Source organism: Trachypithecus francoisi, unplaced genomic scaffold, assembly GCF_009764315.1.
Source record: "Trachypithecus francoisi isolate TF-2019V2 unplaced genomic scaffold, Tfra_2.0 Lachesis_group4, whole genome shotgun sequence".
In the NCBI taxonomy this organism is placed as follows: domain Eukaryota; kingdom Metazoa; phylum Chordata; class Mammalia; order Primates; family Cercopithecidae; genus Trachypithecus; species Trachypithecus francoisi.
Window position 1 is genome coordinate 85,850,783 of NW_022681469.1, and position 17,088 is coordinate 85,867,870.

Here is a 17,088-nt window from a genome sequence, read left to right on the forward strand (position 1 = left end):
ATGGCCTATTTCTGCCTTTAGCTGTGTGGCCTTGGGAAAGTTACTTGACTTCTCTGGCTTTAGGTTTTTCTTAAATTTATAATATGGGGATTATAATAACTTTACTGACATCTTAGGGTTGCTATGGGGATTAAATAAGTAATAAACATGTACACATACAACAGAAACTGGTACATGGTAAGCAAGGTAAAAGTTATATCTAGACATTGTCACCAGGGTTTTACTACAAATATCTCCAGGCTGTTCTTATGTCTTGAAAAATCCAGCAACCTTTGTCTAGCTGATATTAACTTGCTGGGTCTTGAAAAACTTAAATTTATGCAACCTTTTACTTTATATCTTAATGGCCTGAGACTATTGTGTATTTAGCAAGTGATTAAACAGTAACTAACACTTTAGTATTATGATCATTTTAACAAATTGAAAAAACAACCACATAAACAAAAAAATGTAATAAGCTCCAGAATACTGTTTTTCTTTTTAAATAGTTTGTATTTTAAAGTTATGGTGGAATGTGTGAAAACAAGTGTCAAAATGAAGTCTAGATAACTGCAGTGGCTAGGGCAATAGAAAAAGGACCAAGTCTTCCTAGTAGAGGATGCAAACAAAGGCAAAGCAAGTAGTCAGTGTCCAAGTCAAGGAGGTGCTAGTGCCAGGGAGGGGAACCGGCAGTCAAGTCAGAAAACAGCATCTCATGGAATGGGTCACACAGTAGAAATCTGGGCAGCAGGAGGCAGGTGCTCACAGGGTATCCAGGATTTGAAAAGATCATACCTAAGGCAGCAAGACTACCAGGCTTGGTGGGTATTGGTCCCACACCAGGTTAGGGCTCAATTGCACATTGAAAGTAGTTGTAAGCTAAGATTGGGCAAACAGGTTTAAGATCTTAAGAGGTATTATGCCAGGGAAAGTACAGAAAAAAGGCAAAGAGGGGTTAAGACATACATAAATGTTTTCTAGAAGTTGCCGTGGGCTCAGCTATCACTCTGTAGAGTCTTCTTAGTCTACCGGTGATCATTTCACTATTTAATGTGTAATCTGTTCATGATTTCGTTTCCGTTCTCTACCACATGGAAGGAAGTTTCAGGAGTTTTTTCTATCTTTATCATAAACAAGAAACCCAGAGTAATTTTGCATTAAAATCTTGTTGGCATTACTTTTCATAAATGTGTCATGAGTAATAATACATGCCTATTAATATTTCAAATAATTAACAGAATGCAGCTTTTTGAATGTGCAAAAGCAATATATAATTGATAATCCAGCGGGAAGTGGCCCAAAGAAGTTTAACCATACCATCCAGGAAATAGAAGGATTAAATCTTTTGAGATTGAGAAAGAATTTCTTCTCTGATACATTCAAATTCTTTGCTTTGAGAATATAATGAATAAAGATAACTCAAAATAACTTTTACATGTATTTATATATAAAAATATGTGAATGAATTGCTAGCCAACCTACATTATGTTCAGTGAAAGAAGATTTAGTAGAAAAACACTTTTAAAAAATGCTATACTACCCCAAGAAGTATTTCAGAAATTTGCAAATTCAAAGTGCATTTGGTATTGGCAATATAATTATGTGTGAGGCACAGTGCTATGCTCTGGGGCTACCAAGATGATCCAAATCATGATCCATGACCTCAGTAAGCTTGTGTCTAAAAGGAACTGGACATATAACTGAGAATTCCATCGTAATGTTGTTATTGTTTTGATAAAACTGTGAAACACTGAGGCTGAGCTTTTAGGCTATTTGGAGAAAAAGGAGTGGAGAAGTGGAAGGAGGGGTCATGCTCAGGGAAGGATTTATGGAGGAGGGACAGCAAGGAATGAGTCTCAAAAGATGAGTTGGTTACCAAACTAAAGAAGAGGAAAAATTTGTTTGGACAAAAAGAAAAGACTTTTTAAAAAGTAAGAGATTATGTTGGTAAAACAGGAATCCTCGCTCAAACTACATTTTATCAGACAGAAAGTAACTAAAGGATATTTTAAGTAGAAGAGTTCCACGGTGAGATTCATATTTTATAGTGACCATTCTGATAGAAATGTGAAGCATGGACTTAATTGGAACAAAAATTGAGATAGGGAAATATTGATGTGATTTTGCCAGGAATGAGAGAGAAATGAATTGGACCAAATCTAAGACAGTGGTTAGTAGGGAGAGAAAGAAAGGAAAAGATTCCAGAAATAGGTCATATCATTATATGGACATGTAAATTGGATTTGAGGGTATAGAGAAAGGTACAGGATGACTTTCAGATTTCTAGCTTAGGAAACACCAGGTGTTTCAATGGTTTCACTATCTCAGTATGATATAGGGAAGAATCGCAGATCTAGGATGTGAGAAGACCTCATTTGGGGAAGGAGAGATGTCGCGAGGCAAATGATGAGTCCATTTTAGTTGTAATAAATTTGAGGTTCCTGAGACTTTGAATAGTCATTTCTCACTTAAACTTTACTGGTCATGTATCACTTAAAATAAATGGGTAGTGAAGGGGTGCTGGTTGTACAGATACAAACTAAAATCTTACCTAGTCTATGTCCTCTCTTATCCTACCACTCTATTCCCTCTACCCTCCACCCCAAGCTGCTCTTTCTTCTTCCCTTTATAAGAACATATTGACTATAGAATCATATGTTCTATGTGCTCAGGAGGAAGGATGGGGGAGGAAGAAGAAAGAATAAAATAGGCTCTGGAGTCTGGCCTAAAGACAGCTCTTCTAAAACGATTTTCAATATACACTCTTCTAGAATTAATATTGTCTTCAGTTTGATATGCTTCTTATCACAAGCAATAGTTATATGGATAAAATAATTGTGTTAACTCAGTGACTATTACAAAACAATTAATACAGGAGCACTTAAAAAATTAATGTTGATGGCTTTATAGTGACAGAATCTAGATCGTCCTAAAAATAATTACCAAGTGCGTATTTGAAGAGTTAGTATTAAGCTCTTCGGTTTTTTTCTTTTCCTAATCTTTGAACTCAATCAGTGAAATTTATAAATAAATCTTACATTAATTTTTTTCTCAGTGACTTTTTTATTGTGCCAAAATATACACAACATAAAATTCACCATTTTAACTTACATTTTTAAGCGTGCAGTTCAATGGCACCAAGTACAATCATATTGTTGTGTCATCATCACTACCTACCAACTCCAAAACGTGTATTATCTTGATTTTTAAGAAAGCATTAATTGATATTTCTACTTTATATATTCTACTAAAGAAAAAACAGAACTATTCTCCTCTAAAGTTATGTCTAGAGCAATTCCTTCATAAATTGAATATCAGTTTACAGATATTTAAATTCAGCAGAGAATTTTAACATTGCAGCATTCTTATGTTCTGTAAGAAAAATATTGGGTTATTCAGTTGAAGCAAAAATGCTCCATAGTTAACCATACCAATGTTATGAATACTAAATTTTCTCTTCAATTACAGTGAAATTTAAAGTTCAGAACCGCATGTGGCTCTAGGAAAAGTAGAATATGCCAGAATGTAAAATCACAATAATGAGCCATAGTCTACTATGATTCTTGGTCTACTGTAAGCTGCAATAAATGTTTTAAATGAATAAGTGAGTTTACAAAGGAAGAAAATTCAATATAAGTTATATAAAATTATTAATTTAACAATTGTAAATCATGATAGTTAACAGGTGAAATGAATGTCTTATTACTTATTGAAATAAAAATTAACAAAAGTAGTGTTAAAAGTACTTGTGTTAAACAAGCTTAAATTATTCTAGCACATTAATTAAATTTCAATAGGCAGAGATTTTCAAGCGGGAGAAGCTTGAAAGGTAGTCAGAGAGAAAGGTAGTCCGTCATTTACCAAAGGTCACACACTCTGGATGGAGATCTCCAGCATGCCCTGGGGCCATTTTGTGTTGAACTTCCCAATGAGGAGCAGAGATGAAGCGTGCAGATGCTAGAGCCAGACTACCTGGGTTTCCATTTCTACTCTGCTATTTATTAACTGTGTAGAATTAGATGAACTATTTAACCTTTGTCTTCCTCAGTTATTTCATCCATAAAATAAGGCTAACCATAGAATTTTTGTGAGGATTAAATGCATCAACATAGGTAAAGTGTCTCCAACTGTATGTACAGGACATTCTAAGGACTTAATAAATATTAGATATTATCATAGCTGTGACCGCTTCTTGACCCAAAACACGGCATAAGAAGACCCAAAAAACGCCTCTTCTCATGAGAAGTGTCCAAAATAATACAAAGAGTATTCATGGAAGCTAGTTGGTTTTATTTTCTTTGATTTACTTATTCTTTTGTTACCAAGGCTGATGAAAAGTGACTTTTCATTAAAAACAACACCACTACCAACCACTACTATCTTGCATTACAACTACCACCATTGCAACTACCATCACCACCATCACCACAAGTTTTACCACTATTTCCATCATTACAATAGCCACTACTACCCCCAACACCATCATAACCATCACCCCCCCCGCAATACCATCACCACCATCACTACCACCTTTATCATCACTATAACCATCACCATCATTAATGATGTTAATGATCACCTTCACTAACAACAACATTTTAAGCATCCATGTGAATAGAATAATGTGAATTTAGAAGTGCCATTTGGAGAGTGAACGATTACAAAAAAGATGTATATGTACACATACTAGTGAAGGGAGGAAAAAGATGAAGTGTTCAGGTAGCTAAAAGAATACACCAGAAACAAACAAGAAGTTATGTTTATGTGTTATACACAAAGTTTGAGCCAATAGCTTTAGAGTAAAACCATTACAAAGGCAAAATGAAATATTCCTTCTTACATGCTAATCTGTGCTGTTTGAAATCTGTAGCTAAAGTTGTTTACACTAGTGGTTGAGAGAATGGGCTTTAATTAAAGAGTCTTGGATTTTACTTCCATATCTACTTCATACCTGACCTTGAGTATGCTATTTAACCTCCCAGGACTTGTATTTTCTCCATCTAAAAAATGGTGGCTTCATTATTTAGAATTTATGTGAATATTTAATAAATACTCACATATAACACAAGCATTCAACACAATGCTTGTGCAAGATTAAGATCTTCCCCTGTTGCCCTCTAGCCAGTTTCTCTCCGAACTTTAACTACTCAGTAAATGACACTATCATACTTAGGTAAGAGTTAACTTCAATTCAGCCCTTTCCTCCACCTCCTGCATCCCCAGGAACTCATTAATAAATTTTTCCTGTTCTAATTCTGGAATATAGCTTAAATTCATCCACTTTCATTTTACTTCCCTGCTGCCATCCTTGCCCAAGCCCAGAGTACTAGCATAGATCCATCTCTCCGTTGCTGCTCAGTACAATCAATCCTCCACAGAGCAGCCAATGTGAACTTAAAAACATGTAAATCAGATGTTGCTTAAAGTTTTCAGTAGTTTCCTATTGTACTTAGAATCAAAACTTAGCTCTTTACCATCATTTTTTCTACATGATTTGTTCTCTGTCTACCTTTTCTACTTAGGCTCTTACCATTCTCTCCTAATTCTAGAAGCTTTGGTCGCACCACCTTCCTTAGTGTCTTTTTTTTTTTTTTTTTTTTAGATGGAATTTCACTCTGTCACCCAGTCTGAAGTGCAATGGCATGACCTTAGCTCATTGCAACCTCCACCTCCTGGGTTCAAGTGATTCTCCTGCCTCAGCCTCCTGAGTAGCTGGGACTACAAGTGTGCGCCACCAAGTCCAGCTAATTTTTTTTTTTTTTTTTGTATTTTATACTGAGCTTTCGGCTGTGTCCTTTCAAGGAGGTCTCCCTTATATCAAGTAGTATTCTCCACACCTAATCCAGTTTCTCTTCATCATTTCACCTTATTTTTTAATAACTCTCGCAGTCTGAAGTTATACTTATCAAATATTTGTTTATTTATCTGGTCCCCTATTATTGGAATGTAAGAAACTTGAAGGAAATTACATTGTTAGTCTTGTTCATGTTTCTACTCCCAGTGCCAAAAGCAGTTCCTAGCCTGTTTTTGAAATGCAATAAAATATTCACTATGCAAATAAAAACTGAATTTTTTTGAGAGGGGTGAAATGTCTGACTTAACTAATAGCTCAATCTGGAAAACACAACTATGGTAGAAACTGGAGAGAAATTTTTTTCTTATGGAGAAGAAAGCCCTCAAATCCCCCAAATGGAGGCAATAGAACAGCTGAGAAATAAATTCACATGTAAGCTTATGTTTGCAGTTCTCGTAAATAATATTCTCATAATGTGCTCTGAAATAAACACAAAAATGTTTAAGATAAACTTGTATTAATACTTTGTTTAGCTCCAGAGTTTATAATTGATTGATGGTTTATAATTGATCTATGTAAAAGATCTATTTATACTTAGGCTAACACAAACATTCAAGAGCTAAATCATTGCCAAGGGTATATAATGTCTAAAACCTAAATGCAGTGGCTCTGACACAACAATAACAACAACAACAAAAAAACTATTTGGTGATAAGTTGAAAGACATAAAGAAAAAAATCAGTTATTGTGATTAGTCAAAGAGGAAAGCAAAACTGAGACTGACATAGCATATCAACTATTCTGTACTCACTGTGCATGGGGTCTGCATCCATGGCTCCCCATCAATTTGCATTGGCAGAGACTTGCTAGTCCTGGGGGAAAATATTTCATTTTAAGTATAGCAAGGAAATACTTTATATTACAGACTATATGTGAGATATAAGATGACGAGACCAGGGAAGGCAAATATGGTAATAGTTGGGCTCTAAATTTATCTCCTATGAAAGGAGCTTCAACGCTCCACTATTAATAAATCCCCTGAAAAGTACCTTAGTCATAGGAATATTATGAGTTTCCTGTTAAATGTAGTGATATTAAAAAAAATTCTGGATGTCAAAAGAAAAATTTCAGGGTTTATGTTTAATGATACGATCAGAATTTCTACAGCCAAAAGAGATTCCTTGTTTTTATAACCCTACATTGCAAACTGGGAGAAAGGTGTTTGATGTCTCAGATTTTCCAGCACCAATACTTTCAGATAAATAATATCAATTATGTCTGTGTTACAATCTGTGGTTTCACCTGGGCAGATCACGAGGTCAGGAGTTTGAAACCAGCCTGACCAACATGATGAAACCCCATCTCTACTAAAAACACAAAAATTAGCCAGGTGTGGTTGTGGGTGCCTGTAATCCCAGCTATGTGGGAGGATGAGGCAGAAGAATCCTTGAAACTGGAAGGTGGGGGTTGCAGTGAGCCATGATCGTGCCCCTGCACTTTAGCCTGGGCAACAAAAGGCCTCTTTTTTTTTTTTTTTTTTTTTTTTTTTTTTTTCCTGCAGGTGAAATTTTGGAGAAAAAATGCTTGGAAAAGTTAAAATTTAAAACATACATAAAATCTTAATGCGGCACTTTAATCCTTGAAATAATTTAAGTTAATGGTGTCTTGTCATTATTTTCATTAGATAATTTGCCCAGTAAATACTTTGGTGCTTCAGTAGACTAATATGAGTATCAACCATAAAATTTGTATATTTGAATTCGTGCATCAATGTGTCCATGGTAGTCAACAAGAGAGAATTAGATTCCAACAAACCAGATAAGTAATAGCTAACCAATATTTTATACAATCTGCCTATGTCCATTATTCTGAAATATATCAGTATTAGTCACTGATTATTTGGAACCCAAAGATGACAACTACTATGAGAGTTCTGCATACTTTTAATTAGTTTGAGGCTATGCCATATCAAACTCCTTTGTCAATTACAGAAGGAGAACTACCTGATGACCACACAGGAGCATTGAGCCAGCCGCCGGCCAGCACTTTTCAGGCCTGTGTATATTTGCCCCATCTCCATGGCTCCTTCCAAGCCGACCACCTCCAGCAGCTGGTCACTGAGATCTGAAAGAAAGTAGATGCCTTTTAAGTTGCAATGTGTGTACATATATCCACAATTTAATGCCATTTGATATTATGGAGATTTTAAAAACATAACAGCCACTTCACAAAGAAAACTTGTCTTAGAAACTTAAAGTAATAAAAAGATGGCCTACTTTTATAACTCTCAGTTTAACTAAACCTTGAGGTTCTGTGGGAAATGATTTACTGTCAGCTTATTCTAAAACAAAATGGGAAACACAGATTCTGAGCCAAATAATACTGAAAAAAAAAAAAAAAAAACCCAGTAGTTTTTAACATCAACAAACTTAATGTTATTCCACATGTATATAAGGACCATTATACATCCCACATCAGACATTTGGCAGCAAATACACATTTCAACACTATAAATAAAATATGAGGATATGCTGTCAAACATGGTTTTGTTAAATTACTCAAACAAGAGACCTTAGAGATCATGGAGTTGAAGCTTCTTATTTTATACATTAGAGATGGAGTCCCTAAATCTTTGCGTTAACTTGTCCACAGTAATAGGTAACTGTACAAAAGTTCAAGAAACAATAGTAGTTTTGTGAAATGTTTTTCCGATGTTAAGGAATATTCTACCAAAATACTGTTTGGTAGTATACTAGATAATTAGTCCCATGCAATCATTATTATTAATTTTTTTTTAGCAGAGGACATTAGGAAGGTGCTAATAGTAAGAGTTATTGCTTGTTGAGTATTTACTAGGACTAATTATATTATCTCATTTGCTCCTGCTCCAGACCAATTTAAGATAAATGTGATTCTCCCCATTTACAGATAGAGAAGCTAAACATTGGAGAAGTTAATAACTATTCATACTCACGTACCTAGAAAGTGACAGAGCCAAAATGTGAACCCTATTGCTTTGATGCACTATGCTACATTTGATAAGTCAATCATATGAAAAGGGCAGACTTTACAAAACTTTAGAAATCATCTTAACATAAAGGTGGAGATCGGACTGTGTGAGCTTCAAGGTTCCTTTCCAATCTGAATACTTGCATTCAGCCGGAAATCAGAAGTTGAACTCACATCAATGGAATCCCAGACAGTCCTGTCCCAAGACTCAGTGACAGCCCTTCTGCTCACCTATTTAACTCACAGTCCTGAGACCCTTGATTTGCAGGCCAAAGTCTAGGTGCCCATATATGGTTCTTTTCCATTTTAATATTCTTATGTGTTTTTGTGTATTTTCAAATGTAAATACATAATTTTATATTGTTTAGTAGCAGAAAAACTAGAGGGGTGGAATACAGTGGGAGGCATGATTATTATACAAGATAGCCATGTAATAGTTGGTCATATTTGAGGTTGGACTCATAGAAAAACAAGCAAATGTGTTTTGTATGGAATCCATTTTGTACAGAAAGTGCTCACTCCTCTCTAATAACTCAATTTTAGCATAGAGTTTAGAGATGCTAATGATTTATTTTCAGTGTAGTTCAACTGTGTGGCAGCAAATAGTGCTTTGCAATCTCAAAGCCCAGGATCATAGGCAAATTTAATAAAAGCACTTTAAAAAGAATATGAGACCAAGCCACCAAACTTTTAAGTGAATAATTAAAATCTATTATTTTTAACTTTAAGCTGTAGCTGTAGCATGCGATTACTCCAAGTAAAAACAATATTTTAGCTACAAAATCAAATGTTAACTTAGAGCTTCCACCTTGCTGTTCTAAACCTCATTTAGACATATTTCTCATGAAACTTATTCTGTGTTTCTAGTTTAAATTTATGTTGCCAAGAACAGATGGACAAGGAATGGAAACATATTCTTTCAGCTGTAGCCGGCACTAAAATGTGCTTGGCTCTATAGCCTGGGTGTTAATATACGCATTTCTTAGATATATGTCAACCAGAAAACGACATTGTGGCAAGCACTAAAGTCCCAGATGTGTGCCTGCTGATATTTATAAAACAACAAGTACCACCACGATGATCACCACCACAGGATTGGAGTTCACATTTAGTATTGTAGATTTTGCACAGCCTGATTCCTAAATAGGTAGAATTCTGTGTTAATTTCCGCGATGATCTGAAACTGGTTGATGGGAACCATTCTATAAGAAATGAAACACATTCTCAAGACAGAGTTAATCTGTGAGCCCTAACTTTTTCATGAATCACAGGGATCTGTCTACACCCACACCATATTGCTACTGTCTACCACCCTCCTTCTGATGTTTTTCTTTCATTTGTCTTTGTTTTTCTACTTGCAAAAATGCCTTGAAAATCAATTCTGCTGTTAATAATCAGTAATAAAGATATTTCTCATAGAGTTAGAAGACCAAGCCTTTTAAACGTTCATGTTCTTGCTAACACAAATAATTTTATAGGAATAGTGCCATGTTTACTAACTCTAGCAAAGGCAAATAAATACCATACTCCTTTTAATTAGGCATTCAGGGAGAGAAAACAAAGACAAAACGAAACTCTAAATTTGTGTTGTACAAATTTGCTCCCATAACACTTCCACATTTTTTGATACAGCACAATCTGCAATCCGTCTGTATACAATGGATGCCCCTACATATTAGCTTTGAGATCAGGGTCCTGATTGATTTCAGACAGAAAGAGTTTCTATCTATGCAATTTTGAATTCTGTTTTTTTCTTTTTTTCTTTTCTTTTTTTTTTTTTTTGAATTCTGTTTCTATATGTGGTATCCTTTGGAACATCAGACTTCCTCACCTCACATTCTAGCTAAGAGTTATTTTAAGAACAGTTCTCCTTGGGATGGCCTAGCCAGCTAGATCAACCTATTTAATTGGTTTGCTACCTGGCTATTGATTTCATATTTAAGAGTGCAAGCAGCAAAAGATGACCTATGGACCAAATCTGGCCCCTTGCCTTTTTTGTATGACCCATAACAAATTAAGAATGGTGTTTATATATTAAAAAAAAAAGTAGTATAACATCTGAAAATTATATAAAATTCAAATTTCAGTGCCCATAAATTAGTTTTCATTGGAACACAGCCACGTTCACTGGGTTAGGTCTTGTCTATGTCTCTTTTTGTACTACAAAGGCAGAGTAGAGACCATATGGTCGATGAAGCTGAAAATATTTACTATGTGGACCTTTGGAAAAGTTTACCAACCTATGCTTTAGAGAAACATGAACACTTCCAGATCACTAAGGTTGTCACTTTAGTACTGCTGCTATAAATGCTAAATGGCAATTTATTTTTTAAGGCCTGAAAGACATAAGGTTGCAGCATTAATTCCACAGTGTATGTAACCATGCATAGAACAACTGTTCTCTACCAGGGAGCTTCACCACACTTGTGTACTAGGAACATTGCCACAATTCATTGGTTATTTATCAGGGAACACCACAAGTTTCCAAATAATTTCATTACAAAAGAAAGTAGAACAGTGTAACATTCATTAGTGTGCCCAATCATTGCCTCTGGTTGGCTTTCTTGAGTGTGAGAAAAAGAAGAATCATAGATAGGAAGGCAGAAGTTGCAACCAGACCTGGAGATTCAGGTGGGAAACAGCTCTACCTTCAAAAGTAACGTGTCAAGAACTGTGAAATCCTGACACCATGATATTGAGACGCATTTGTGTCTATCTAGAGGAAGATGTTGCTTTTGTTCAATTTAATGTTATAAAGTATACTTTTGAAGGAAAACAAAGTACATTTCTGAAAGAGTTTACATGTCTTTTTAAATACCTCCATGGGAGTAGAGACAAGACAAGCTTTCAATTTAGGTATTTTCACATTTAAAACAGAGCATCTATAAAAGGTATTTCAGAGGAAAGAAACTTAATAAAATCCTCAAAATTGGGTCATATTAGATCAAGATTCTTAACCCATGGTCTGTGAATCTGAATAGGAAAAATGCAACTTTATTTTCACTAACATGTAATTGAAATTAAGCATTTCTTTCAAACATAAATGTAGTCAGTAATACCTGTGACTTTGTCACTGATAAGTATCACATTATAGTTGTTACAGTATTTCCTACTTTAAGAAATGGTAATATATTTTAATTATCCACAATACCAAAATATCTACAATAGTCTCTATAAAATAAAATAATACATTAAATTTTATTTTATTTAGTTTTTTATTTTTATCTTATGTATTTTTTCAAAATGTTATTTATATTCATTATGTCAAATTTTAATAATTATTGAACTTCTAGATTTTAATTTGTTAATAAGAAACTATATATATTACTAAATCAAAATTTCTAACAGTATTTTAATTTAACTGACTCCCTTTTTTAGCCTACATATTTTATTTTATAAATTTTAAAACATTATGTCTGAGAAGAGTCAGTAGATTTCACCAGACTGGCAAAAAAGACTACAACACAAAAATGGTAAGGAACCTTACTTTAGAATGGAATTCATCATTTTAAAGCTTATAAATCTTTATAAACTTTATAAATCTTTTTCCAAACATAATTAGTGCTGCATTCATTTGTTACACAGGTAATCAGGGGTATGAATGTAAATCTGAAAGTCGGGGCACATATAGATTAGAGGACACACGAGCAGCTTAGCTAATAAGTGGGTAATATTTATTCATAGCTTAGTCTTCATTTTTGACAGTTATGCCCTGATAATATGTCTCATTATGTAATTGTTTCAGACTGCCATATGTGAAGGAACAGAAGAGAATGCATTACAAACATAGACTGAATGTGGGTTGTAGCATTTCGCAGAATATAGTGGGTACTGAAGAAAGGGGGAGAAAGGCTGGAGCAGAATAGGATAAACCCCTTTGTGCAGAGTGTCCAGCAACATTCTGCACCACTGTCGGAGGCCATGTGGAGGTACTCATTGACTCCGCAGGAGCATTTTGAAACCAACATAAATTGCTAATTATATTGACACTTATTGAGTCATTATTTGGCCATAGTAAGACCAGGCTACCTATGGAGTTGTACCTTTTGAGGGTTTGTAGATAGCATGCCTTCCAGTGATGTTTCATTTACCTAGCAACATTATGAAACATGTCTGAGGACCAAGAATAAACTTTCAAAAAGCCAAGGAACATATGAAACCCATTCACTAAAGTGAGTAATTCAAGGATTTGTCTTCAAAATGTCCATCTATTTCTAATTGATTCTTAATTTAGATATACTTCTCACAAGCATAAATACCTGTTTTTCCTTATCTACCCAGAAGACATAAATTTTAAAAGGGGGTGGGTAGAAAGAGTTTTAACAAAAATTTATTAATATAAACTGTGTTTCAGAGTACAAGTGTGTAAAACATAAAGGCAGGCTTTTCACACCTGAAGGAACATACAATCCAACTGTAGGTCTATTAATAAAGGAGAAACTGTATGGGGAGGACTAATACATCTACTATGTGCCTGCTATGAGCAGGCTCCCTGCTAAGGGATTTACAGGCATTTTTCCATTTAAGACTCTCAACAGTCCTTTGAGATAGGTATTATTCTCCTCATTTTATTGACAGGGAAACTATGTCACTTGTTCAAGTCTTTACATAGAATTGAAAATCTGGTTTTCTAAATAGATATGCTTGACTCTAAATTCCATGTTACTTACTGTGACAACAGTAATAACTAACCAATTAAATGTTAACAGTTCTCTTGGATCATCATGGTGGACAGGAGGCAGGACTAGATTGTAGCTCCAGACAGAGCAGCTCGCATTGTAAATTTTAGCTCAACAGACTGCAAGAACAAACCAGCAATCTCGAGAGGACATACAGACCCTCTGAAGGAAGTGGACTGCTCCTGCTGAACCCGGGAGATCCCCCAAATACTGTGAGTGCCCAACTGAGGAAGTGGGAAAGGGAGACCCTCCTCTCCCCAACACACACCCCCACTAGAGAAGCTGATGGTCCGTTTCCAGGAGAAGTTTCCGGCTTTACCTGGAGCTGAGTCAATTTGGAGAGCCAAGCCAAATACAGGGGTAGAGGAAGCAGCGGAAAGGCCCTGGGAGCTCCTAGGGTCCCCTAACCGGCCATACCTGCCTGGCACCACACCACAGGGATCCAACGGGAGGGTGACCAGAGGAGCAGGGTGTAAAACTCCACAGGGAAAAGGAAATCTCTAGCTAAACTTTGTAACAATTTGAACGGGGTGAGAAGCCACCTGGTTAGAACTCAGGAGAGGGCGCAAATCCGGTGTGCAAACTCCACAGACAGGGGAAGAACCAAGACCTTTTCTTTCACAGATGGGAGACGGGTTTTCAAGCCCGACATACCTTCTGCCTGGAAACTAACTCGGGGCTGTTGGTAGGGGCACGGTGGGAGTTAGACTGGCCCTTCAGTTTGCATGGGAGCTGTGTGAGGCCTGTGACTGTGGGCTTTCCCCCACTTCCCTGACAACCTGCATGACTCAGCAAAGGCAGCCATAATCCTCCTAGGTACACAAGTCCAGTGACCTGGGAATCTCAACCCCATCCCCCATGCTGCAGCTGCAGCAAGACCCACCCAAGGAGAGTCTGAGCTCAGAAACTCCTAACCCTGCCCTCCTCCTGATTGTCCTTCCCTACTCACCCTGGTAGTGGAAGACAAAGGGCATATAATCTTGGGAGTTCTAGGCAGGAAGTGCAAAAAAAGAAGCATTTGATTAAATCCAACATCTCTTTAGGATTAAAACGCTCAGCAAAATCGGTATACAAGGGACATAACTTAATGTAATAAAAGCCATCTATTAAAAACTTACAGCCAACATAATACTGATGGGGAAAAGTTGAAAGTGTTCCCTCTGAGAACTGGAACAAGACAAGCATGCCCACTGTCACCACTACTCTTCAACATAGTACTGGAAGCCCTGGCTAGAGCAATCAAACTAGAGAAAGAAATAAAGAGCATCCAAATTGGTAAAGAGGAAGTAAAACTGTCACTGCTTGCTGATGATACAATCTTTTACCTTGAAAACCCTAAGGACTCCTCCAGAAAGCTCCTAGAACTGATGAAAGAATTCAGTTTCCAGATGCAGGATTAATGTACACAAACCAGTAGCCCTTATATACAACAATGACCAAGCAGAGAATCAAATCGAGAACTCCACCACTTTTACAATAGCTGCAAAACAAACAAACAAACAAACAAACAATCTTAGGAATATACCTAACCAAGGAGTTGAAAGACCTCTACAAGGAAAACTACAAAACACGTTTTTAAAAAATCATAGATGACATGAACAAATGGAAACATATCCCATGTTCATGGATGGGTAGAATCCATATTGTGAAAATGACCATACTGCAAAAGCAATCTATAATTCAGTACAATTCCCATCAAAATACCACACCATCATTCTTCACAGAATCAGAAAAAAAAATTCTAAACATCATATGGAACCAAAAAGGAGCCCACATAGACAAAGCAAGACTAAGCAAAAAGAGCAAATCTGGAAGCATCACATTACCTGATTTTAAAATACACTGTAAGGCCATAGTCACCAAAACAGTATGGTACTGGTACAAACATAGGCACATAGACCAATGGAACAGAATAGAGAACCCAGAAATAAACCCAAATACTACAGCCAACTGATCTTTGACAAAACAAACAAGGACATAAAGTGGGAAAAGGACACCCTTTGTAACAAATGGTGCTGGGATAATTGGCTAGCCACATCTAGGAGAATAAAACTGGATCCTTATCTCTCACCTTATACAAAAGTCAATTCAAGATGGATAAGGACTTAAACCTAAGACCTGAAACTATAAAAATTATAGAAGATAACATTGGAAACACCCTTCTAGACATTGGCTTAGGCAAGGATTTCATGACCAAGAACCCAAAAGCAAATGCAATAAAAACAAAGATAAGTAGCTGGCACCTAATTATACTAAAGAGCTTTTGCATGGCAAAAGGAACAGTCAGCAGAGTAAACAGACAACCCACAAAGTGGGAGATAATCTTCACAATCCATACATCTGACCAAGGACCAATAACCAGAATCTACAACAAACTCAAACAAATCGGTAAGAAAAAATCAATCCTATTAAAAAGTGGGCTAAGGACATGAATAGACAATTCTCAAAAGAAGATATACAAATGGCCAACAAACATATGACAAATGATCAACATCACTAATGATCAGGAAATACAAATCAAAACTACAATGCTATACCACCTTACTCCTGCAAGAATGACCATAATCAAAAAATCAAAGAACAGTAGATGTTGGTGTATATGTGGTAAATAGAGAACACTTCTACACTGTTGGTGGGAATGTCAACTAGCACAACCACTATAAAAAACAGTGTGGAGATTCCTTAAAGAACTAAAAGTAGAACTACCATTTGATCCAGAAGTCCCTCTACTGGGTGTCTACTTAGAGGAAAAGAAGTCATTATTTGAAAAAGATACTTGCACATGCATGTTTATAGCAGCACAATTCACAGTTGCAAAATTGTGGAACCAACCCAAATGCCCATCAATCAGTGAGCGGATAAAGAAACCGTGGCATATATGTTTGATGGAATACTGCACAGCTATAAAAAAGAATGAATTAACAGCATTTGCAGTGCCCTGGATGAGATTGGAGACTATTATTCTAAGTGAAGTAACTCAGGAATGGAAAACAAAACCTTGTATGTTTTCACTGATATGTGGGAGCTAAACTATGAGGCTGCAAAGCCATAAGAATGATACAATGGATGTTGGGGACTTGGGGGAAAGAGCTGGAGAGGGGCGAGGGATAAAAGACTACAAATATGGCACAGTGTATACTGCTTAGGTGATGGGCGTGCCAAAATGTCACAAATCACCACTAAAAAACTTACTCATGTAACCAAATGTCACCTGCATCCCAATAACTTATGGAAAAGTAAATAAATAAATGTTATCAGTGATGGAAGAGAAAAAGTGCTACAAAGGAATGCATACATAACACCTTAAAATAGTCCAGCAAACAATCCTACCACTAAATTATTTCAAATGTAATCACAAAATTAAAATAAGGTACAAAGCTCCCATTTATAATACCACATGGGGTGATATATGAAGAATTCTCTGAAGAATCTCAGTAAGAAGGCTAAGAGCCTGGCCCTGCTGTACTCACATGCACCTGTGCCTTGCCCAACAGCTGGTTCAGCAGCAGCCTTACCTCCTTGGATAGACAGCCACAGGCCTGCTTGGCATCACCACACCTGCACACACCTGAGCCCAGCCTGACAGCCAGTCTGGTAGTGGTCCCATATCCCTGCAAATACCATTGC

The 17,088-nt window shown here is 36.2% G+C and overlaps 1 protein-coding gene across 1 annotated transcript in view; it reads right to left on the reverse strand.

Moving 5' to 3' along the window:
• Positions 1-17,088, reverse strand: part of DGKB (diacylglycerol kinase beta) — a 774,912-nt gene that overhangs the window by 32,055 nt on the left and 725,769 nt on the right. Inside the window, exons 22-23 of the mRNA XM_033193061.1 lie at positions 7,777-7,897; positions 6,585-6,645 (exon numbers count right to left, since the gene is read on the reverse strand). Coding sequence (XP_033048952.1) covers positions 6,585-6,645; positions 7,777-7,897 — 182 coding nt within the window. The remainder of the gene's footprint in view (positions 1-6,584; positions 6,646-7,776; positions 7,898-17,088) is intronic.